Genomic DNA, 26,326 nt, shown 5'->3' with positions numbered 1-26,326 from the left:
TTTGGTGTGCATAACCCCTCCCATTAGTCGAGCGGCCTCAGGCCAGCCGGTTTTGCCAACTCCATGAAGACTGATACAGTTAGGCCTGAAGTGGAAGTTACTCAACTGAGACAGGGAGGGGTAAGACCACGGAGATGGGCTAAGGAGGTGAGGAAGGGGGCCTAAAAAACATGCTAAATTTGAATCTCAAAACCAAATGGCAATAGGAGGAGTAGCCCAACAGTATTTAAACCTATTAGAGTAGTTCCTTTAACTATTTTTGTAACTGTTTTAGTTAAAGTGTATCTGACTTCTTTTATTCTTTCAATGAATCTGGTCCATCTTTATGACTAGATTCATAATCAGTTAGTTTACTGGTTTACTATAAGTAAAGGGCTCTTGCTCCTTTTGTATTAACAATTCAGAATATTAAATAAGAGGAAAGAATTAATATTCTCTCTCTCACTTTTACTTTTCTACTTTCTCTCTCTCTCTCTCACGACTTCACCTTCTTCTCAAACTCTTCTTCTCCACTCTTCTCTACACTTCTCTCTCTCTTCTTCTCATTACCAAATATTAATATGGTATCATGAGCTTATAGATCCGAAACCACCATGGATTTTCCGCCAGAGTCAATACCACCGTCTCTCTCTCCTCGCCCTACCGCCGCTGTTCCGCCGTCAACAGTGACGTTTTCTCAGGTAATCTCCGCCAAGCTCTCCGAAAAGAATTATTTCATATGGAAGCAACAAGTTGAAGCAGTTCTTGCTTCACATCGGTTGGAAAGGTATGTAGTTAATCCTCAAGTTCCTCTTCGATTTCTTTCTGAAGATGACCGTGAGTTTGGGCGAATAAATCCAGCCTTCCTTCAATGGGAGGAGCAAGACCAGCATCTTGTCTCGTGGCTCCTTCAGTCTCTATCGGAATCGGTTCAATCCCGTGTATTAGGGCTCCGACACGCGTGGCAGATTTGGGATGAGATTCACACGTTTTTTGACTCTTTGATCCGTGCTCGGAGTCAACTTCTTCTCTCGGAGCTTCGCACCATCAAGAAAGGAACTCAGACCGTGACTGAGTTTGTGTCTCGGGTTAAGGCACTGATTCACTCCCTAGCTGCTGTTGGTGAAATCATTTCTGGCCGAGAACAAGTTCGCTTGATTCTTGAAGGTCTTCCCTCTGAATATGAGGCGTTTGTCACTTCAATCAACAATAGAGCAGAGGTATGTACGTTTATTCAACTTGAGTCTTTGTTAATGGCTCATGAGACTTATCTTGAGCGTATTCATCCGTCGACACAAGAAGTATTTTCTGTGAATGTTGCTCGTTCATCTTCCCAGTTCTCTGCTGCTGGCCAACATCAGTCTCGGCACAACTTGTACAATGACAAATCTGGTTTTTCTACTCAAGTTGGGACAGAATCTGCAGAGACAGCTCAAATGTATCACCCTGTTGTTCCTCCCCCTGGTAGAGGTCGTGGTAGCTACTTTGGCCGTGGCAGAGGAGGTCGGTTTGGACGTGGCAGAAGTGGCTCTGTTCGCTGTCAACTTTGCTATAAGGCTGGTCATGAGGCTTTGCAATGCTGGTACAGGTTTGATTTGGTAATGCAGTCACAATTGTCTCCTTCTTCTGCTCAGTTTGCTCCACCATTTTCTGCACAATATGCTCCACCGGTTTCTGCACATTATGCGCCACCAGTTTCTGCTCCTGTTGTGCGCCCCTTTGCTCATTCCCAATTTCAGCATCAGCCTATACGACATTATAACAATAATACTCCTCCTATGGCTCATGTCGGTTTTCATCAAAATTCTGTTTTGGGACCAGCACCTATGTCCCCGGCTCATTCGTATGCTGATTCATTCCATCCTACACAAGGACAGCCTAGCCCTCATCATCTTCCGGTTACGGTTGAACCACAAGCATACAATTCCCAATTATGGTACCCTGATTCTGGAGCTACACATCATATTACCTCAGATTCTTCTAATTTGATGCACTCTGCTGGACTTCCTGGATCAGACAGTATTTTTATGGGTAATGGTTCTGGTGCTCCTATTACAGGTATTGGGGACTCTGAGTTTAACTCTCCTTATGATCCGTCTCGTGTCCTCACTCTTAAAAATTTACTTCTGGTTCCTTCTATAACCAAAAACCTTGTTAGTGTTAGTCAATTTGCCAGAGATAATGCTGTTTATTTTGAGTTTCATTCTCACTATTGTTGTGTGAAATCTCAGGTTGATGGAACCTTACTTCTAGAAGGAACTCTTGGTCCTGAAGGGTTGTATGTCTTCACCAATCTTCAGTTTCCGTCCACCTTGTCCAGTTCGTTTTCCACTAGGCCCAATATGACTTCGAGTTGTAATTTTTCTGTTTCTTCTAGTCATACACTTTCTAGAAATGAAAACTTGTATTTGCTATGGCATTCTCGTTTAGGGCACCCACATAAAGAAGTTGTACAGCATATTTTGAAACACTGTAAACTTCCTCTCATAAATAAAAGTACTGTTGATTTTTGTCATGCTTGTGCTCTAGGTAAGTCACATCGTTTACCTTCACAATCCTCACATACGGTTTATTCCACTCCCTTTGAGTTAGTGTTTGTTGATCTTTGGGGGCCAGCTCCGGTTATGTCGACTTCCGGGTACAAATATTATATGTCTATTGTTGATTCTTGCACTAGATATACTTGGATGTTTCCTCTTAAACAAAAGTCTGAAGCTCTTACTCTTTTCAAACAATTTCATACTATGATTGGTGTTCAGTTTAAGGGAGTTTTGAAATCTGTTCAGACTGATTGGGGTGGGGAGTTTCGTCCATTTGCTTCTCTCCTAAGCACTCTTGGTATTCATCACCGAGTTATTTGTCCTCATACTCATCATCAAAATGGTGTTATTGAAAGGAAACATCGGCATATTGTAGAGATTGGGCTAACATTGCTTGCCCAAGCTTCTCTTCCTTTGACTTATTGGGAGTATGCTTTTGACACTGCTGTTTATCTCATTAATAGACTACCCAGTCAGTCCATTAAGGGTAATGTGCCTTACATGTGTCTATACAAAACCTCTCCTGACTATACCTTTTTGAAAGTCTTTGGTTGTTCATGTTTTCCATGTTTAAGACCATACAATAAGCACAAACTTCAATATAGGTCAGTTGAGTGTACCTTTTTAGGGTATTCTTCTCATCACAAGGGATATAAATGTCTCTCCTCTACGGGTAGAATGTACATTTCACGTGATGTCATTTTTAATGAAACCAAGTTTCCTCTCTCTCTCCCTTCCATACCCAAAGATCAGTCTAATAGTAGTGTGTGTATACCTCTTACAGTGGTGTCTCCTTCTTCTCCTTCAAGTAGTCCGTCTCGTTCCTCCATTTTAGATACTACATCTGATCCCACCTTGTCCTCTAATCCTACTCAGTCTTCCTTGAATCCTTCTCCTAGTCAGGTTTTTCCTGTTAACTCTCATCCTATGCTCACTCGGTCAAAAACTGCTCAGTCTAGAGTCTTGTCTACTCCAAGTGCCCTCACGGCCTATATTGAACCAAAATCAGCCAAGGTTGCCTTGTCCCTTCCTGAGTGGCGAAGAGCTATGGAAGTAGAGTTTGAGGCTCTAATGAAAAATGACACTTGGAGTTTGGTTCCCCTACCTGATAATAGAGAAGCTATTGGGTGCAAATGGGTGTTTAAGGTCAAAGAAAACCCTGATGGTACTATTAATAAATACAAAGCTAGGTTGGTTGCTAAAGGGTTTCATCAAAAACCGGGGTTTGACTACAATGAAACATTCTCTCCTGTTGTAAGACCTGTTTCTGTGCGAGTTGTGCTAACCCTGGCTCTAACCTATGGATGGGATGTTCAACAAATTGATGTTAATAATGCCTTTTTGAATGGAGTTCTTGAGGAGGTGGTTTACATGCAACAACCAGAAGGATTCAAGACTTCGGATAACACTTTAGTTTGCAAACTGAATAAAGCCATTTATGGTCTTAAGCAAGCTCCCCGGGCCTGGTTTGACAAATTAGCAGGAACACTCTTATCCTTTGGGTTCCGAAAATGTAGGTGTGATCACTCTCTTTTTCTCTTGACTACCTCTTCACACAAACTGTTTGTGCTATGTTATGTTGACGATATTATCATCACGGGTACCTCTCCTACTTTGATCAAACAACTCATTGAGAAGATGAATCTTGCTTTTGCCCTAAAAGATCTTGGAGCTTTAGATTATTTTTTGGGCATTGAAATTCAGAAACTTCCACATGGGTCTCTTCTTCTTACTCAATCCAAGTATATCAAAGACTTACTCCAGAAATTTCATATGGATGATATGAAAAGTCTGCCTACTCCTATGGTTGGGGGATGCAAGCTTACTAAACATGGGAACAATTTCTTGGAAGATGGAAAAGTATATCGATCTCTTGCTGGGGCTCTACAATACATCACCATTACGAGACCAGAGATCTCCTATAGTATCAGTAAGGTTTGTCAGTTTCTTTCTCAACCTCAAGAAGAACATTGGAAAGCTCTAAAACGTATTCTGCGATATCTTCAAGGAACTATCACTCATGGCCTACTTTTAAAACCAGCATCTCCTCATCATCCTCTTCCTCTCTATACCTACTGCGATGCTGATTGGGCTTCTGATCCTGATGATAGAAAATCTACTTCAGGGGCCTGTGTTTATCTAGGTCCTAATTTGGTCTCTTGGTGGTCAAAGAAGCAAGAATGGGTTGCTCGATCCACAGCTGAAGCCGAATATCGTAGCTTAACTATTGCTGCTAGTGAGATGATCTGGATTCAAAGTCTTCAGGAATTACAATTTAAGAGTTCTATTCCAGTGGTTTATTGTGATAATATGAGCACCGTTCTACTTTCCAGAAATCCAGTGTTGCACTCAAGAACTAAACACATTGAACTTGATCTCTTTTGGGTCAGAGAAAGAGTCATCAGCAAACAGTTACTTGTTGAGCACGTGCCGTCTGAGCATCAGGTTGCGGATATTCTGACCAAGCCTCTATCCACTTCTCGTTTTACTCTTCTTCGGGACAAGCTTCACATCAGTGATCTATATACTGCTCAACAAAGATCACCGTAGCTTTGAATTTAGGGGGGAATATTAGAGTAGTTCCTTTAACTATTTTTGTAACTGTTTTAGTTAAAGTGTATCTGACTTCTTTTATTCTTTCAATGAATCTGGTCCATCTTTATGACTAGATTCATAATCAGTTAGTTTACTGGTTTACTATAAGTAAAGGGCTCTTGCTCCTTTTGTATTAACAATTCAGAATATTAAATAAGAGGAAAGAATTAATATTCTCTCTCTCACTTTTACTTTTCTACTTTCTCTCTGTTTCTCTCTCTCTCTCTCACGACTTCACCTTCTTCTCAAACTCTTCTTCTCCACTCTTCTCTACACTTCTCTCTCTCTTCTTCTCATTACCAAATATTAATAAAACCACACTAGGCACAATGTGGCAAGCAATATGGGGCTTACTTCTCATTTTTTTCCCCTCCATACAAGCCTATCGGATCAGGCGAAGGATTAACTATGACCCATGAAGAATGAGTATCTTACAGTAGGTTTATCCACCTCTTATTCAACTTACAGTCTATATACTCCGCTTTGCTTCAACTTATACCAAAGTCATATGCTTCTAAAGCATGTCTCCGCATCTCTAGCTTCCTATTTAATTCCTTTCTCGATACTCCAACTAGGAAAATATCATCTGCAAAAAACATGCATTGTGGCACAGGTTCTTGGATATGCTTAGTTAACACATCCAAAATCAATATAAAGACATAGGGGCTTAATGTTGACCCTTGGTATAGTCCTATAGCAATATGAAAATCATTTGAGACCCCATCTTGTATTCTCAGACTAATCTTGACCCCACCATACAATCTCATGCAAAGGGTTTTCCCTTCACAAAGAGTTTACCATCTTGTACAATCTCTAATTCTTTGAATGAATGTTTTTTTTACTATTATTCCTCCTTTATTTAATTGAACCCTCACTAACTAACCAACTACTCTAACTATTTATAATTACCCTTTTTTCCTAACAAAATAACTCATTTGAAATTCAATATTGCATTAAGAAGAGAGTAGGGACGATATGTCTAATGTTTTTGGGTACTACCAAAGGTATCCCCTCACCCTATGCGTAAGGAACTAATCCCTTTCGGGGTGCGTGGTTGCCCTTCCAACAAGTGTCGCTCCCAGGAATCGAACCCTTGACCTTTTGATCTTTATGAGAATCTAACAGAGCCTTACATCACTAAATCAATATCTTGTTGGTACGATATGTCTAGTATGTTAGAAGAAGATGAGCAATTGGATGAAGGTCGGCCTTGTACAGGCAGACAATGAAGACCCACTCATGTGAATGTGATCCAGTATTAGTTAGCTATTTTCAACCTTGAGGACAAGGTTGAACTTCAAGGGAGTGGGCAGTATTGTTAAGCCCAACAAGGTTCGGAGAAGGGAATTAGTTAAATAGGTGGTTAATCAATTGAGTTAGATAAATAAATAAATAGATAGATGAAATTTGATGAAAAGAATCATTCATCCATTTGTTAGTTTGGGGAACGAAGCTTCATCTCAATTGTAGAAATGGAAAGCCATTATTGATAGGGCAACCCTTAGAAGGAGATTATTCTCCAATTCTAAGATTCAATAATACATCTTATTCTATAGTTCTTGTGAGTCTCTCTCTGAGTCCTTAAAGTGAGAAAGAGCAACAAAGTAATGGAAAGAGACAATATAACATGGGTGTAATAGTCATTTTCTGAAAATCACATATCAGAAACAGAACTTGATTGTTCTATTCTATACAGTGGTCCTAGAACTATTTAGAATAAGGGGGAGCTAATCCTTGACGCTACAAACAGATTATAACAGAGTATACTAACTGAATTACAGCTATTTCAAACTAATTGTACATACAAGTAATTCAGCATCATAGCATGCTCTAACAGTGCAGAATTTAAAAAAGATAACTAAAAATGAAGAAGGTTCTATCAAGAAACCTACAAGAGTGGTTATAATGCTGAAAATCGGCAACCCATGCACTACAGTACTCCATACTAGTTGCCAGCCATTGATGAACTGCAAAAAATAGGTTGACCAAACCCATTCATACTGTAGTACGAAAATATCATACTGAAGAAGCGACAAGGAAAGTTGCAATTGTCCGAGACAGCTGTTGAAGTAATCATTTTATTTTACAATTATAATGATAACATAAAATTCTGCGACTTTTATGTAATTGGACCTAAGTTTCAATGGAAGAATATGGAAAACTTGAATTAGCCTCAATCAGACATGGGAGGCCAATTTTTGTCTGTATCGCATTTTTGTTATCTATTTAATACTCAGTAGTATTTTCACTACTTGCTTGCTTCATTGACTACTGCAACCATTAAAATGTTATTTATAATATCCTCAAATCATTAAATAATTAACTGAAAGACATACAATTTGTTCCAATTTTTCCTTCAGAAAAATAGAAATGCATGGAAAAATAACAGTGAGGGACAATAAGATATCTTCCTTAAACAAGAAAGTAGAAACAAAAGGAAACACAACAAAGGAGGAACAAGCACTCCAATGCCCTTTTCAAATATCAATCTTTCATCATCAACCCTAATTAGCTGTTGAGTGTTAGAATGTGTAGGCATCAGTATGGCAAACATCAAGAGTGATGAACCCTTTCTGAAGGCATATATTTAGATATCTTTAGACTATCTTAAAGTGACATTAAAGTATTTTGTAAAATCAATTAGTCATCTAATTGAGGAAGCAACCTTAGGACTCTGATTTGCATATATTTCCTAACTTTTTAATCTATTTAACTAGGGTTAGTACTAAACTACTTCATAACTAAAAACAATTGTGTGTGTGTGTGTGTGAGAGAGAGAGAGAGAGAGAGACCTCATTTAAGGTAGAAAGTGACATTGACGATATCTCCATCACTGAATTTGGAAGCAACAGAACGGAAGAAAGTTCCTGCAAACTCCTTTAAATGCAAGAGAACAAAACAAGTTCACAACATTTAGAGGGTAACCAGGATCCATGGTACCAATACAAGTAGGCCAAATGACATGTTATATGAAAACAACGAATAAACTCCTCGAACTGATCTCAAGTAAACTACCACACAGTCTAATTCACATGCATATTGCAAGAGCCAGCAAAATAATGTAAAGAGAACACTTATGGTCATTCACAGCAGCATACCGCAGAGTCCACAACAATCCATCATAGGCACGCTCCACATTTGCAGAATTCAGTATGCTGCAATATTATCTCAATTTAGTCAATGCAACAATGATCATGAGCTTCTTTCTAACAAAGATTTGCCATGCATGCATACACAAATATTCATTTCAAACTATGGGAAAAGTTACTCAGTGTTCAAGTTCACATTCAGACCAACAAGTTATCAAACATAAGTTGTCTCTTTCAGAATGAACAATATTTTCACAGATAATATTAACCTATTGTTATTAATTTAATGGTAAAATTCCTTTTACCCCCCTATGGTTTCATCAGTTATCACTCAACCCCCATGAACTTCTTTTTGTATCACAAAACCCCTCCAAACTTGGGGTTAAAGTGAAAAACATTAAAACTGGTGTCCCTATATCCATCCATACAAGATTTGAATGGCCACAAATTCACATGTGACTTATCAGCTTAAAACCATGCCTAAATTTTAAACATATGCACCATAGATACCGCATAAGTACTATTTGTCCGCAGCTTTGCCTTTACTGTATTATACTTTGTCTACGAGTCAGTAGTAGCAGCACCTGTCTCTTTATCATTTACATGAACCATAGCTTCTGCACTTCACAGTAGTTATGATGCATGTGAATGGTGAAGAAATAGGATCTGCTATCACCCAGTAATTACACCTTTTTAACATTGACCAAATGAAAGGTTAGTTAAAACCATGGCTATTCAAATTCTCTCAAGGGTCTGGAATGTTGAAGTTAAAAAAATTTGACACATCACTTCACTCCAAGTTTAGAGGGGTTACAGTGACAAAAAAATTTCAAAGGGTTGAGTAATAATAGATGAAACAAAGGAGGTTTAAATGTAATTTATCCAAAAAAAATAAAGCAACTTAAGCATTACATTGTGTTAAAACCAAAAAAAATAAATTGGATTGTGTAAGGAAAGAGACGGCAAGAGAGAAAAGAAGTGCATGAATGAAAATTGACAATGATTGCAATCCCAAAAAGTGTAGGTTTTAACACCATTAAAAGAAAAGAAAGGGAAAGGGCAAGAGATTCGGAAAACATAGAAATCATTTCAATGCAGTTTTTTTATGTGCATAAAACCAACTATAATTGTGAATAAGGCAAATATGAATGTTCCGGGCGAAATAAATGACAGCAGCAACCATTCCTATGTTTACCCCATCAATCCCAAGTTACCTGTCAAAGCTCATCCATATGCCTTCAAACCAGTACAGAAACAGATCTTTGCACATGCGAGTATGGTAGTTTCGAGTGAGAAAACAAAATGCAGCAGTCCTGCAGCATAGATCCTCCATTAGACTTAGATCGGATGATATTTCATTTAAATAATCCATATCAATTATGCATAATGCAACAAAAATATTTTTTACATCATGGTATCAGCAGATGCATTCTTAGACTTCACTTATGGTTCGAGGACAAGATCTTTTTCTTTATAATAAAAGAAATATTATGAGAGGGTAAGCCTCAACGTAACAGTAAGGTTGCTGCCTTGTGACCTCTAGGTCATGGATTCAACTAATGGATATAGCTTCTCCACTTGCAAGGGTAATACTACATATATTTACCCTTCCGAAATCCAAATACACCAAAGAACAATGTAAACAGATGAATACTGCTATCTGCTAAAAAAATTTGCTTCTCCACTTGAACCAAAACTCTAAATTTAGTATGGAAAAATTGTTGCAAATTCATAGTGAAGACCTAGGACTATGTAAAGATCCCAAACAATCTATTCCAAAGAAAATTTGTCATCAAGCAATGCGACAAAATTGAGTTATAAACAGGGACAAGCAGATCGCACCTTATTTGTTAAAAAGGGTGCTAAAGAGAATCAAGTTGTTTTGATTGTCTATATGAATGACATAGTAATCACAGGTGACAACAATGTGAAGATTGTGCCTCTAAAAAATCCAGTTGCAATCAAAATTCTAAATAAAGGACCTTGGTACTTCGAAATATTTCTTGGGGACGGAGTTCACAAGGAGTAAATAAGGGATCTTTATCACTCAAAGAAAATATGTTATAGATTTGTTGAAAGAAACTAGAAAATTGGGGTGTAGACCCACTAATTGCCCTTAGAGAGGAATTGGAAGCCAGAGATTTCAGATGATGAACTTCCCATGGACAGGGAGACAATCCAAAACTTCGTTGGAAAAGTGATCTATTCATCCTTAACTTGTCCAGACATTGCCTTTAGTGTGAGTTTGATCAGCCAGACAGTCGGTTCATGCATGCTCCATAGAAAGGCATATGGATGCGGTAAACCAGATTTTGAGGTACTTCAAGGGAACTTCAGGTAAGGGATTACTATACAAAAAAACAGTAGTAGAGAAATAGTGGAGCACTCCATGCAAATTGGGCAGGTGATATAGATGATAGCAAATCTACAATTGGATATTGCACCAAAGTTTGAGGAGATCTAGTCATTCGAGAAGTAAGAAACAAAAGTTGTTGCCAGAAGCAGGAATGGCAATGGGACGGATCGGGATCGGGATTCTGCTTACCCAACCCCAAACCTGAAATGCAAGACCCGAACTCAGCGGAGTAGAATTAACACTATCATCCCAGAACCCATCGGCTTTCGAGTAACCCGAACCCGACGAGAACCTAAAATAATAATTAATATGTGGTTGTTGCAATGATGAAATCATAAGGCAATAAAACATGAAGAAGAAGAAGATAGAGTTCCCTTGGCTGATCAAAGAAGAAATGAAGAAGATGGATTAATGCTCAGATGGCTCAGTACAAAGTTTCTAATTCTGTAATTATTGACTAGGGTTAGCGAAGACATTTATGTACATTTATTTATTTAATTTTGCATATATTAATCAGGGTAGGTTCGGGGTCGGGTATCACATGTACCAAACTCCAACCCGAACCTGAAAATTAACACGGGGTAAAACCCGAACCCAGTCACAACAAGTTTACCACATTAAATATGGGTTGGGTTCGGACGGGTACTCACGAATTCGGTTTTCATTGTCATCCCTAACAAGAAGTAGCACAGAAGTCAGGGTTTGTGCATTAACTAAAGGAATTTGTGAACTCATTTGGATTCAAAGAATGATGGCAGATTTAAACATATTTGTTACTTATTATCCTATGGGACTTCACAGTGACGATAAATCAACTATAACTATAGTACATAATCCAGTTCAGCATGACAAAATGGAAGACGTCAGGATTGATAGACATTTCCTCATGTCAGACCTGGATAGTTAAACTATCTCTTTGTCCTATGTTCCCACAACGGCTCGAGAAGTTGATGTTCTTACAAAAAGCTTTATCTAAACCAAGCTTTGAATCATGTGTGTGCTAATTGGGAATGATTGACATCTATTCACCAATGCGAGGGGAGTGTTGGACGGAGAAAATCTTAATTATGTGGATCGATTTGGATTTAAATCAATTACACTCATGGTGATTGATTTCTTGTTTATTAGCTATAATACTGTGTAGTGAGTGTTATGACAGTTTTTTAATATTAGCTATTTTTAGGGATTTTGAATATATTATATCCCCTTCTATATATTGTAACTTCTTATCTGAGATTAGTAAAGAATAAGATACAATACAAGCTTTCTCATATTTTGCTCACTACCCTAAGAAAAGAATTGACAATCAAGGGTATTAAGCAAAGAAAACAAACAGAAAAGCTTTAGAGAAGTCTTAGAAGGAGAAACAGTACCACCCCTTATATCATCCCAAAAGTTAATACAGGAGTCATCACAAAACTGCAAGTACAATAGAGAGCTAAAAGAATGTAAACCCTGAGAAATAAATTTCCATGGCCTATCATAAGTGACTCTACTCATGGAATTGGTGTCCAACCCATTTGGACGCAAACCATACATGGGATAAACTCATAAACCACCCTCCTTCTTTGGTTTACAACAAACTTCCCAACTAACAATGTGGTCTCTACCAAAGAAAATTCCACATAACATGCAGAAAGGGGGTCTATGCATTATGAAAGCATTAAGCATTGTTTACAAGTTTTTCTACAATGATTACTAACATAACATGCAATAGAGTTAAAGACTCTAAAAGAAAGAAACCCCAATGGTACACAGAATGCATTAGAGGCAAACATATGGAGGAGCCTCAAATCCCCCTCCCCACACACAAACACACAAAATAAAAAAAGAACTGCTGATATAAGAATGGAGAATGATTTTTTTCTTAAAATAATGCCTTTCTTATTAAAGAATGGGTATTATAGGACCGCAAAAGATAAGTACAAAAGATAAAGAGGAATAAATTAATTCATTAACAAGCATGAACATTAATAGTTGTTGCCAATTACCATAGCCATTTGCCTTTCATGAGTGCCTCCCTCAGGAGCACAGCAGCAGGCTCCCTCTTGGCCCGTTTTTCACTTAATAAGGCTCCGGTTGTATTAAGGCATGCCTGAGAAGCAAATCAGATTAGCCGGCAATATATAAATTATAATACATGAAAAATAAAACAAAACTTAGAACTTAACAAAATAATAACCCAAAAAAATTGCCACATTTTCAATTTAACATACAAACATTACTTTGAAATTATATACATAAATAATTCAATGTAATATATGAAAAGATAGCTAAAATTCACAATAAAGTCTGCAAACCAATAAGAACATTGCAAAATGGAAAAAATAATGTTACTGCAGAGAAAAGGAGGGCACGTAAAACTAAGGGGAGGCTAAGACAACATCCAAAACAGAAACATAGATACCAGAGAAAATAATAAAATAAATGAAGAGAACACAAGACCAATTCATAGACAATACTATCTTAAAATAAATCTATGCAAAGAGATGCCCTAAGAGATGCAATGCGAACATTCTACTGAAACCAAATACATGAGCACTGCCAACAACCATGCATTACACTGGTATCTTTGCTTCCATGTTTTTATTGAAACCTAGAAAACAAACCATGAGAAACTGCTTCACATCAGACCAGCAAATCCAATATCCATTAAGCACATCAAACAAAAAATACTCAAGAAAAAAGAAGTATAACATACAAACCATGAACACTATAATGTAATTAGCTAATTATATCTGAACAATCAACATGATTTTCAGGAAAAAAAAGATAAATAATTATCAAGAATTGAACAAAAAAGCTTCAATATTGATCCAGGAACCAGTAGCTGAGTTTCTAGTAATTACCCTATAAAATAGAACTGATGCAAGTTCCACCAAGCCGGATTGTGAGCTACTCAAAGCTCCAAGTTTATCATCTTTGTTTCCATCACTCCTGGTTAGAAAATTCATTATGATAAATATAAACTACTAGAAGAATATCACTAAATATATAAATGGAATAATGGATAAACCATAGAAACACCCACCGGGGCATGGAAGTGCCAGACATGCTACATTGATCAAGATCTTTACAAACCACATCTAAGAGCTGTTCTACAAATAAACATCTATCTGTGGCACCCCTCATTAAATTTAACTGTATCTTTGCATAGAGCATAAGTGAATCCTGCAATAAAAACATTAATAGAACAATTTTAAAAAATGTAAGTTTAAGCTGGCATTTAGCTTTAAAATGCAATGGTGATTGGTGAGAGACCTTAAGAAGTCGATCATGTGTTGTCAGCCAATAGCAGAACACAAACTGCTGCATGGCATTATGGATTTCCAACAACTGATGGCCCAAATTTGGACCATCATTTAACAAATATGTATTGATACACTCAATAAGCTTGCGTGATATCTTTCCCTCCTCCCTGAAGAAAGTAACAAAAACAAAAGCCATATTGTACTCTAGAACATGATAATAATAGCCAATAAAATAAATACACATTTCCATTGCCTTAAGATCTACCTGATGAATGAACAGATACTAACAAACCCCTTAACAATATCTTCTCTTAGATTATCAGGGTAGTCTCCAGGAGGATTTTCCAAAAGAGAATGAAGCGTCAAGACATAGCGGAAGACCTCCTCCTTGGAAGTACACTGATTAATATTTTTCCCATCCAAACTCACTTCAACCTTCTCAAGGTACAGAAACACCAGGCCTTGCCAAAAGAATTTAATACAATGAATTAAAGAAGATTTAGAAAGATGGTGTTGCTGAGAGGTGAGGATGGTTTCACATCCTATGTTTACAGAAACTTACTGCAGTAAATGCGCTTCCTCATCTGGAAACTATAATCCCTAACAGCCAATAGATGCCGGAGGATTATCCCATACTCTGAGTGAAAGCTTGGAATGTTGCTCAGGACATCCCAAACATGGCTAAAAAGTGGTTTAACCACAGATGACAGAGGCAGCATTTTGCCTAAATCAAAGGAACACAAGTAACTGAGTGAAAGAAGAAAGTTCACAACATAAAATTCACAAGATATACAGGATTTTATAAATATAAAACAAAATGGCAATTTACAGATTTTTTTTCTTATAGTTACAAATTTATTACATAACTCTACCGATGATGTGCTTTGTTGCAAATCTATATTGTGCCTTTTCTCTTAGCTGATCCAAGCCCAGATAAGAGATGAGGGTAGTGTTAGGCAATTGATAGTCAACATAAGACTTGGTCGAATGTCAATGGCATGCACGAAGAATTTATTATATCACTTAACCACTTAATTATATTAACTACTATTATTTGATAACACATTTTCTGCTCAATCTAAGCTGTTGATATGATCTACATCTCTACCAGTGGAAATGACTGAATAACCCACAATTAGCAGTGATTATTCCCCCTCCCCCAATCATTTGATTTCCCATAAAGTTAAAATTAAAATCTAGAACAAATAGGATTCCTCCAGGGTACAAACATGGGAACCAGTGATTACTAAAAATAAAAGGATGGTGAAAAGGGGGATTTCAAAGTACACCGAGATCACAAATGATACCTATTAAAATAACTAAGCCTAACTTCAACCTGAAAACTAGCTCATTGGGGTAGGGTTGCCCAAGTCATTATGAATGGTTCTTTATTCATATACTCAATGAATGTGGAACTTAACACTTAAAAAACAAAAGCAAATACTAGAAGCATCATCAAAAGAGAGCAAAAGGACAAAAAAATGAATAAGCACTCACAAGAGCAATTGTAATGCAGTAACAAGGTTCAAGAGAAAGAGATAATCAAATATTTATTAGAAGAATAACATTCAAATGTATCAATAAACATATTTATGGTGAACCTTTAACAGTCCAAGAACCTTAGAGATTTTTATTAATATGTCATAAGATAACAGGCAAAAACACAAGAAATCATTTATTGCACCTCTGCAAGTGCACATAACTTTGAGGGATTTGATATTCCCTATGCTTTCTGTCTACCGTATCATTGAGGCCAGGATTTAACTTATTATTGTCTTTCTTGTTTATAGTCAGGGGGAGGGGGATTAAGCTCATTACATACTAAACTACCTCCAACTGACCTGAATGCTTAGCATCTTCCGCTCGTTGCACGACAACTCTAAGAGTCTTTGCATATATCATCTTGGGATTTCTCCGCTTACTGGAGGATATTTCCATTGATGCGGATTGAATAAGTAAAGAAACAAGAAAAGGCCATGTTTCAGCTGCCCAGCAAAAATGTAAAATAAAAAATAAATCACATGTAAAACTTACATCTTTTCTTGAATAATCTTTTATGTAACCAATGCATGTAAATTTGATTTTTTTCCTTAAAAATAATGATCTTACAATGAGGAACTTCATCTGGTTTAAGCCTTGCAGTATTCAGTCCAAGATATTTGCAGAAGTTATAAGATCTTTCTCCTTCTAACCAAGTATTTAACAATTTGATCCCTTCCTGATAATGAACAAAACAATACCGCTAATGATAAATCAAGCACACCATCCTGAGAGAATGTACACAATCATATAATGTATAGTATAGTAAAAACAAGAAATGAAATGCATATATTTTTTTTAAATTAGGCTATAAGTCATAGAAAAAGGGTTATCCATTGACATTAGAAAGTGTTTATATTAACAAGGCATCATCACCATTTATGTTTATGACTTTTACTTAAATGCCAACGACTTTCAGTATACGAATGGTAGACAGTACACTAATACCATAAAAACATTTACATGATCGGTACACGCCCATTAAAATCAAAAGCTACTATTAAACTAACTGATTTCCGCAATTAGCGTGTGTGAAACAAACATTGAATCATCGCAGACTGTATAAAAAGGTCAATCACTAAAGTCTAAAATCAATCCATATCCATAATGCTGCAATTTGCTTACCAGTTGAAAGGCAAATAAACTAATCACAACTATTTAATTAGATGATCCTTCAATACCACACTGGTTCAATTTACTGCTAAAATTCAAGCATTCTAGTTTCAACACTAATTTAACATTGCAGGCATAACAATAAAAATAGCAATAATCACGAATTGAAAACATTTAGTAAGATTTGGCAAAATCATATAAGGCATTGTGGCAATATAGTGAGTTGGTGAAAAGGGAAAGTGAAGGTTACTTCGCGAGCTTTAACTTTAACAGAAGATAATTTGTCTACGATCTCTTGAACATCCCTGGAAGTTACAATCGCCATTATTGAAAGATGGGGGAAATGATCGAAGCAGAAGCTAGGGCTTTGAGAAAGAGAAATGGCGCGGAAAAGTAAGGGTTTTAGGCTCAGGAAGAAAAGGTTGTATTTCTATTTAAATGTTTATATTTTAAGAATAAGTGCTGTTTGGCAAGAGAAACCTTTTGTTATTTTTGAAAAGAGAAAAAGTTAGGCAGTGATTTTGTGTAAAAAAATTATATATTCTCAATTTATTATTTACTATTTATTTTTAATTATTATTAACTCTTTAAAAAAATTAGATCAATAAATAGTAGATGATATATTGATTGTACATAAATCTTTACAATAACTATATATAAATATTAAACTCTTTCATATTCTATTAAATTATTATATGATTAGTAGATGAGTATTAAATTTACACAAAGTGTAAAGATGTACACGCAGTCAATGTATTATTTACTATTTATTTAGATTATTTTTTTAAAAAGTTAACTATGATTGAAAATAAGTAATAAATAATACAGTGATAATATAAAAGTTCTTACAGTATCAATATATACATGTTTTTTCTCTTAGTAAATGATGTATTTTAATCATTTCTAGTATAAAACATTAAATATGGTAAGTAAAGAAGATTTACCATCAATTTTATCTACTCTTTACTTTTTTCTTTTTGGTTGCCACCAAAAGTTACCACCATCCTTACCTTGAAGGTATATGGACATATACCTTCTTTCTATCATGGTGTGAATTGGAGTGTTCAAATTCAGATCAGTCCAAAAATCATTTGAAAATTAGTCCACATAAATTGAAACAGTAAAAAAACTAATGTGATTAAATTATATATTGGATTAATTTTTTAAAACTAAAAAGTCCAAGAACCAGGCCAATCCAAATAGAACGCATTAATTTGGTTTATTAGGAATATGCAAAAACTAAGTTGTGTGCTTAAGTATTTAACACTCCAGTAATATTATGAATCAAGCTAGAATGCAAATTCAACAATCAATTAGTCATATGGTAAATTATCTAATGTTCATTTGATATGACTAAAATATATGTGCTCGCTGTGTAATATATTCTCACACTTAGGTAAAATGTTTACTCTCTAAAAATAATATTTCTTTTGATAAATATAATTAAGTTGTTAAGGTTAGCTTTCTTTTCATTTACAATACAATCACAATGGAGGAAGAAATCAATATCAACTATCAATATATCTAATTGTTTCTTTTTAATGGGAATATCTTGTTATGAATATGATGTATTTACTCATTGTCGTGACTTTAATTATGCTGTGGTCTTTGATATAATATTTTTATAAATTTATATAATAATTGTTTGTGTGTTTATATTAATATGGTGGTAGGAACAAAGTTGTGAACTTATCACATTATGTCTTTATAGTGTATATAAATCGTATTATGATAAGGTTAGGACAATATTAACATGATTCCATGTAATGTTGATATTTTAAAGTGTTCTAGATGTAATATTTTAATCATGTTTATAAGTTTTGAAGTATATGTTTAGAGTTCTAATCTTTTATAAAAAAATCAATCCAAATCAGATATAATATTTGGATCGGATTGATTCAAATTGGATCGCATGTCTTATTGTAAACAAATTATACCAAATTGGTTCAGACTATAAGTTAATTATGTGTTTGGATCAAATGATTTTTTTTTTGTTTATAAACCAATCCAAACAAGTCATGAACACCCCTAGTTGTGAACACTCATGATCCACATACCAAAAATAGTGTATGTTTTGTTTTGTCAAGAATATTTCATTGTCTAAATAATAATCTAATATATCGTCATATAGAGATTTGCTTCTTATTTCTAATCTCTACTTTCAACATATAGCTCAACTTCTTAATTGGGTTAGACTTCCTAAGAATCTCCTTGTGTCTTTCAACATATAGCTCAACTTCGTCGAAATTAAGTAAAACATATAAGTGTGCTTGCTCCAATTCGGTTCTTATTATAGTCAATATTTGATTCCTAGTAATCCTTTCGCCAAATGTTCTTTTTGCCTATCGGGGCTTTTGGAATACCTATGAAATCACCATCAGTAAGGTATCCGGTATAAAAATTAAGAGTTTCTTCAACAATATATTGCTCAACTATATAACCCTCTGTCTTGATCGGTTCCTCACATATCCTTTTAATGTCTTCATATAACGCTAAAAAAGATACATCCATCTCATATAGGAAGTGTAACGCCCCAAAAATCATTTCATAATTACTATATTTAATTTCTTGGAGGTCCTGAATCATACTCGGATACCACTGTGTCACGATGTTTTCTACCTAACCTGAGTGTGTCATGCAGATTGTTTCCTCGATTCCAGGTGAGCTTAATCCGCCGGGTCTCTTCTCGAACTCTTCATCACGCCAAAATCAAAATAACGCTAATTAGGTCACTTTGATAATTATTATTCTCATGATATAACATTTTACGCGAAAATAAAACTTCTGATCTAAAATGAACTTAATCGCTTTCATCCATTTGATTCAAGGTTAGGTATTTCTTGAATCATCATTTATCATTGAAAGTCTTACAACACAAAGACACTTTCTAAAGTAAAATTTTAACAAAACTTATAACAGAATCATGTCATAATCTATGGATATACATCAGGTTAGTTCCCAGGAAAGAGAGGTGGATCGTAAAGACATACTTAAATACCAAGTCTTTCCTTAGATAGAACTTTTATAGACTTGTATTTCCACTTCATTACATTTTTCCGGTAATGATAGTACGCCGCTAATCCAAGAAAGCTTCTGATCTCTGTCACCGACTTTGGAGAATTCCATTCCATTATTGTCTCCACTTTCGTATGATCTACGACAATTCCTCCATTCAATATCACATGACCGAGAAAATTCACCAACTCTAACCAAAACTCACACTTTGACAGTTTGTCATAGAGTGGATTGTCCTTCAAATTTTGCAACACCACTTGCAGATGCTCAACATGTTCGTCTTGATTCTTTGAATAAATCAGGATATCATCGATAAACACAATCACAAACATGTCGAGGTATGGATGAAAAATCATGTTCATGTAATCCATGAACACTCCAGGAGCGTTGGTCACACCAAATGGTATTACAAGGTATTCGTAATGGCCATAACGCATCCGAAAAGCTGTCTTCGGAATGTCTTCCAACTTTACGCGTATTTGATGATACTTAGATCGAAGATCGATCTTTGAAAACAATGAAGCTCCTCTCAGCTGGTCCATCAAGTCATCAATCCTTGGAAACAAGTACTTGTTCTTGATAGTCACCTTGTTCAATTGTCGATAGTCGGTACACAACTACATACTATCGCCCTTTTTCTTCACAAACGAAATGGGAGCACCCCACAGAGAAACACTCGGTCTGACGAACTATTTCTGTAGTAGGTCCTCCAATTGTTTCTTCAATTCCGTTAACTCTAATGGTGCCATCCTATAGGGAGCTATAAAGATTGGTCCAGTTCCAGGAACTAGATCGATGGGGAACTCTATCTCCCTACACGGGGGTAAACCAGGAATACCGTTCGGAAAAACTTCAGTGAAATTCCGAACCACTAGTGTACTTTGAATTTCTCCTCCTTCTTTCTTCTCCAACGACGCTAACAACATGTACACTTGGGCTCCATCCTTCAAGAACCTCTCCATTTGATTGGCAGTTGTGCTTTTGGTTTCATAACGAGGTTCTATTAGGTCTTTAGGGTTGCTAAAGATTACCGTTTTGTTGAAACAATTCAAAAGAATTTGATTATTGGATAGTCAGTCCATTCCTAAGATGATATCTAATTGTGATAAGGGTAGACATATCAGGTCTACTAGGAAAGTTCTGTTATCTAATATTATGGGACATTGTGAACATATAGTTGAAACTACGACGGGTTCGTTTGTGGGTGTTGACACGACTATATCATAAGGTAAGGAAACTATAGGCAATTCTAATCGGTTAACAACATCATGAGATATAAATGAATGGGTCGTACCCGAATCAAACAATACAACTAAGGAAATCTCATTAACAAGACATGTACATTGAATGAGATCTTCATCCTCCTTGATCTCAGCTCTGCTCATGGTGAACACTTTTCCCTTGGCCTGAGATCTGGCCGCCCGAACAACATTCACTCCTTCCTTCTTCAGCTTAGGGCACACCGGCTTGATGTGTCCAGGTTGAATTCTGTGATAGCAAATAGGGCAGTTGACACCGAAATGCTTTCCTTTGCACTTTGAGCACCAAGGTGGTGAGTTGTTATTGGAGTTCCCAACTTGAGAACCCTAATTGTTATTGTTATTGTTGTTTTTGTGGTTGTTGTAGTTGTTGTATGGTCGGAATGACTTCTGTTGATTTCCAAATGGAAATCCATAAGGTTTCTTGTTGTGGTGGAAAGGCTTCCTTCTGCAATGATTCGGTCCGAAATTCCTCTAAGGTCCGTAGGAATTTCCTTGAGGCATGACACTCTTGAGTGCGACATTCCTTGCCTTCACACTCTCCTCATAGATTCTGCATTTGTTGACCTGAGTTGGAAAATCTGGTATCTGTTGATGAACAAACATCACCTTTAAATCTTGTCTAAGTTCCTCTTCAAACTTGGCCCACTTAGACCTTTCATTTCCCACTTGATTATAGTGTGGGGCATACCTCGCTAAATCTTGAAACACTGCAGCATACTCCCCAACTGACATGTTCCCCTGCTGCAGACGCATGAATTCCATTTCTTTCTTCGTCTTCATGTCGGCCAGAAAGTACTTCTGTAGAAACCTATCCTTGAAAGTTTCCTAGTTGACAACTTGATGTTCATGTTCCATCTGGCGTTGAGTGAACTCTCACCAGTTCTCAGCTTTCTTCGACAGCATGTAGGTCGCATAGGTGATGATCTGAAAAAATAGGGCAAGCAAAAATATTATAATTGGTTAGTCGCCAATGACAAAGGAGCACGACCTTCTTCATTTTTCTCATCAAATGCTTTTCTCAATTGTCGATAAGTGATTATCTGAATGCAAAAATCTACGATGGCCAAAGAATACATTATTCTTATAGTGTTCCAACCTCGTTGAATGAGTATTGTCATCACATACAGGACATGCAAAATATCCCTTTTTAGTATATCCTAACAGATTACCATAGGCAGAGAAATCATTAATTGTGCCAAATAACAAAGCCCTCAAGTTGAATCTTTCTTCCTTATACGCATCATATGCATTTACGTATGTCTCCCACATTTGCTTCAAGTCTTCAATTAATGGAGCCAAGTATATGTCTATATCATTTCTTGGTTGTTTAGGTCTAGAAATTAATATAGATATCATCACATATTTGCACTTCATGCATAGAGAATGAGGTAGGTTGTATCACCAACATCACTGGTCATATACTATGTGAGCAACTTTGAACATTATGCTGATTAATTCTATCAGTTGACATTACAAGGCGTAGATTTCTTGATTCTTGACCAAAACTAGGATAGTTATTATATATTTTTCTCCATTAAGGAGAATCTACAAGATGCCGAAACTTGCCATCTTTAATTTTTTCTTCATCATGCCATGTCAAATTCTTTGCATCATTCGCAATGCTGAACGTACGCTTAACTCTTGCTTTGATGAGAAATATCATACAACCTTATTGGGAATTGAGTCTTTCTTCTTATATTGTGACGCGCAACATTTAGGACAAAACTTTAACGAATCATACTCATTAAAAAAATAAGATACAATCATTTTCGCAAGCATGTATCATATTGTAATCCATACCAATGGAGCGTGACATTTTTTTAGCATCATAGATTTGAGAAGGGAGCACATTAGTTTCAGGCAACATATCCTTCAAAAGTGCAAGCAAGTCTGTAAAACTCTTATCACTCCATCAATTAACAGATTTCAACATATACAACCTTGACACCGCTGTCAATCTTGTGAATTTAGTACAACCATCATATAATGGATTCTCAGCATCACTTATCAATCGCTTAAACATCTCAGGACAATCCTGAAGATCCTCTTCGACGATGTTTGCCATTTCCTCGAAACAATCACTGGCATATGCATTTGTGTTGTTCTCTTTCATATGTATCTCATCATCACAACCCATAACATCACTTTTCTCACCATTACTTGTCCAACATGTGTAACTTTGATCAATATGGTGATACACTAAAATGAACTTTTAACTTATTTGGAGTAATTCGGTTTAAGTAACAACACTTTAAGCAAAGACATACAATTCTATTTGGGTTTTCAACATTCTCAATTGCAAATTGCAAACAAATGATTTCACTCCATTCTTATACTCATTCATTAATCAATTGACACTCATCTATTTTTGATCCATTTTCTATAAAAAAAAATGACAAAAGTATAATGAGTGCATGAAGCCTAACTTAATACATTATGTAATTAAAAATATATAAATTCCTAAAGGTTGGAGTTAAGCACACCAAGGCAGAGCAAAATACATTAAAAAGGGGAAACTCTAACTCAATACAAGCTAAACGAGTGAATGAACTTACTTTCTATTCATGTAATTAAAAAGGCAAATATTTATAAGGAATACTCGCTTTCTATTCGTTGAATGAGTGAATGAACTTTCAGTGTTGAATGAGTGATTGATGATTTTGAGGTTGAATGAGTGATTGAGTTTCAAATTTAATGTTGAATGATTTTGAGGTTGAATGTGAATGATTTTCGGTGTTGAATGATTTCAAGGTTGAATGATTTTCGTGTTGATTGTGTGAATTGATTTTGAGGTTGAATGATTTCGAGGTTGATTTTGAGAGTAAATGAGTTTTGTTATTGAGTAAATAAGTTTTGAGATTGCTGAATGTGTGAGAATATGGGAAAGTTTTAATTTTTAGGGTCTGATCATACATTCAACAACTCTTATTAAAGTTAGACTCTCAACGAGATATAATCAACATCACACTTTAAAATATGCACCATAGAATATATCACATTCAAATATGCTAACGATATAATGTAAGTATTTCATAACACTTATGCAACAAGATGTCTAATTAACCGTGCAACATGTAGGGAACGTTGTTGAAGATGTATGCAAAGAATTAAAATTAATAATGACAATTATGACATTCGAATAATGAAAATTAATTAATTGTGTTTTAATGACATTCGAATTAATAATGACATTTGAATAATGATAATTAATAATGACGATTAATGATATTCAAATAATACAAAATATATAATGTAAGAATTAATAATAAAAGAATTAATAAAAATTAATTAAAATCTCATTGGGTTGTGCGGACGTGCTTAATTGTTAAAAATATTGCACTTCAACAACGCTTGTTTGCATAAGCGATGTGAAATAGGTTCAAGGAAATAATATGATAATTAAGTATTCAATAGTGCACACTAATAGGTGTGTTGTAGAAGTTATCACATCAACAACGTTTCTTTAGTTGTGAGTTGTTGTATATGTTCAATTCAATAGTGCATTTTTAAGTGTGTTGTTGTATATATGTATAACGTCGATTTTTTAAATAAGCTTTGTTAGTTTGCATAATTTTCAATTCTACATAGTTAACCATACACAACAGGAAATCAACCTGGATGCATATAGAACAACTAGAAACTGAATAACAATTAGAAACAGAACAACTAGAAACAGAATAACAATTAGAAACAGAACAACAATAATAACAACAAAAAATCAACATGAATACATTTTGAAGAGCTAGAAACAGAACGAATGTTTGAACATAAACCAAAAGAAAAGTATATATATGTGTGTATATATATATATATATATGTATATGTATTCCTACAAAATCAATCTCTAAATTTTCTTACTATATAATAACTAATTGTGTTACTTGTGAACTAATCATATTAATAAATAAAGTATTATTTTGTGACATCACTTTTTTATAGTGTAAGAGGATTTGACGAATGACATGTAACAAATAAAGATATTTCTTAACTAAAACATACATTACATTGAAAATTGAATTCCCTAAGCTATATTATGTGCTACAATCTATACATATGCTAAAATCTATACATTAAATTGTCTAAATTATTGTTTAACGGTAGTAAGTATATAATTTGACCAATCTTCCCTAATTTGGATGACTTGGTCATCTATGTATGAATCTCAAACAAACTTGACTGAAGTCGACCACTATTGAATGATCTCATTCATAAAGTTCAGCATGTAATAGCCACAATCTACTTCGTTTGTTTGGTAGAGAGTCTACAATTAATATCAAGTAAACATATAAGGACAAACTTAATTGAAATATGAATAATGCTTCACATATAATTGTTTGAGATGATTTTTGTGTCAATACCTTTATATGAGTTCATCTGGCGTTAGACGATAATTTTCTAGAACAACCATTTGCTTTGTAAATTTGAAGCCCCCGAAACAGTAGTAACGTACTTAATTACAAAACACCTTGGAAAGTGAAAGTGTACCTACAAGTTTAAATGACTAGTCAACTTACTCATAAGTGCCAAACATATCTAAATTTCATACATTTGTATGACACTTATCTTAAGCATAATTGAGAAAAACCAACTTAAAACAATATTTTTTGTATAAAATATCACAATCTTGTATATTTGTGTTTGTATTTCTATTTTATGTGTTTTGTAGGATTTAGAAATAAGAAGAAAAGAGAAAAAAAGATGCATGGTCAAAGAGAAAAAGAAGTCAAAGTCAAGGTGCTCAAGCAGGCAGCTGAGCGTGGACCAAGCCACGCTCAGCTGACCTGGACACCAACCTGACATGGACCAAGCTGCTCAAGCAAGCAGCTGAGCGGACCTGCTTGACCGCTCAGCCTAGCACCAGACTAATCCTGACACGGTCAGAACTCGAGCTTGACACGGTTAGACACAAGCTTGGCACATGCCCAAGCTGCTCAATCAGCAGCTTAGCGGTGCAACCAAACAGCTCAGCGGCGAACCACACTCCTGCCTAAGTCAGCAAGCACCAGGCCACGTCCTAGTCAGCATAGTCAAAGTTGCTGAACAAGCAGCTTAGCTGTGTTACATGTATACTAAGCGGTGTGCACCCAGACTTGACTTAGCCATCAAGCAAACCATGAAGTCACCAATGACATCACTTAAAGTAGTCCACCAGAGGCTTTTCAGAGTAGCTCACCATAGCTGGTCCCATAGCTCACAACTAGCTTTGGTGAGTCAAGCTTAAGGAGGTGACAAAACTGCTTGATCAAGTAACCAAACCCATTCTGAAGGGTCTGGTCTGTTGCTGAGGGGTGCTAACAAGCAGCTCAATGGCTCCAGGGAAATTTCTATAAATAGAGGCACATTTCATTCGAACAAAAGATATATACCACACATATCATTCACCATCTTGCCTAGAAATTCTTCCTTGAAGTTCTCTCTTCTTGTTCTTAGTTCATAGGATTTTCATTTAAGTAGGTTTTGTAATTTTAGTTTATAATTCAATAGGAGAAAATGAGAAGGCAAATGAGATGCAAAAATCAATTTTGTAATCTCATTTGGAACTCAAAGCATCCAATCCTTGGATGGATGACTCATGCTCCTAACAATT

General features: G+C 35.6%; 2 protein-coding genes across 3 annotated transcripts in view; one reads left to right on the top strand and one right to left on the bottom strand.

Moving 5' to 3' along the window:
• The window catches only part of LOC109328123 (serine/threonine-protein kinase ATM), an 85,923-nt gene extending 69,040 nt beyond the window's left edge, over window positions 1-16,883 (bottom strand). For both annotated transcript variants that reach the window (XM_019561423.1, XM_019561424.1), the window contains exons 1-13: window positions 16,713-16,883; window positions 15,920-16,028; window positions 15,652-15,795; window positions 14,373-14,534; window positions 14,076-14,271; window positions 13,821-13,977; window positions 13,591-13,730; window positions 13,409-13,496; window positions 12,551-12,654; window positions 9,418-9,516; window positions 8,213-8,269; window positions 7,907-7,991; window positions 7,007-7,081 (exon numbers count right to left, since the gene is read on the bottom strand). In XM_019561423.1, the coding sequence (XP_019416968.1) occupies window positions 7,007-7,081; window positions 7,907-7,991; window positions 8,213-8,269; window positions 9,418-9,516; window positions 12,551-12,654; window positions 13,409-13,496; window positions 13,591-13,730; window positions 13,821-13,977; window positions 14,076-14,271; window positions 14,373-14,534; window positions 15,652-15,795; window positions 15,920-16,028; window positions 16,713-16,787 (1,491 nt within the window). In that variant the 5' untranslated portion in view covers window positions 16,788-16,883. The remainder of the gene's footprint in view (window positions 1-7,006; window positions 7,082-7,906; window positions 7,992-8,212; window positions 8,270-9,417; window positions 9,517-12,550; window positions 12,655-13,408; window positions 13,497-13,590; window positions 13,731-13,820; window positions 13,978-14,075; window positions 14,272-14,372; window positions 14,535-15,651; window positions 15,796-15,919; window positions 16,029-16,712) is intronic.
• On the top strand, window positions 492-2,285 carry LOC109328125. The gene is made up of 2 exons (XM_019561425.1): window positions 492-2,037; window positions 2,211-2,285. Exons 1-2 carry the CDS (start codon window positions 594-596, stop codon window positions 2,213-2,215), a joined length of 1,449 nt encoding a protein of 482 aa, XP_019416970.1. The 5' UTR covers window positions 492-593; the 3' UTR covers window positions 2,216-2,285.

The sequence above is a fragment of the Lupinus angustifolius genome, chromosome LG15 (assembly GCF_001865875.1).
Source record: "Lupinus angustifolius cultivar Tanjil chromosome LG15, LupAngTanjil_v1.0, whole genome shotgun sequence".
Classification (NCBI taxonomy): domain Eukaryota; kingdom Viridiplantae; phylum Streptophyta; class Magnoliopsida; order Fabales; family Fabaceae; genus Lupinus; species Lupinus angustifolius.
This window is presented reverse-complemented; position numbering and strand designations above follow the sequence as displayed.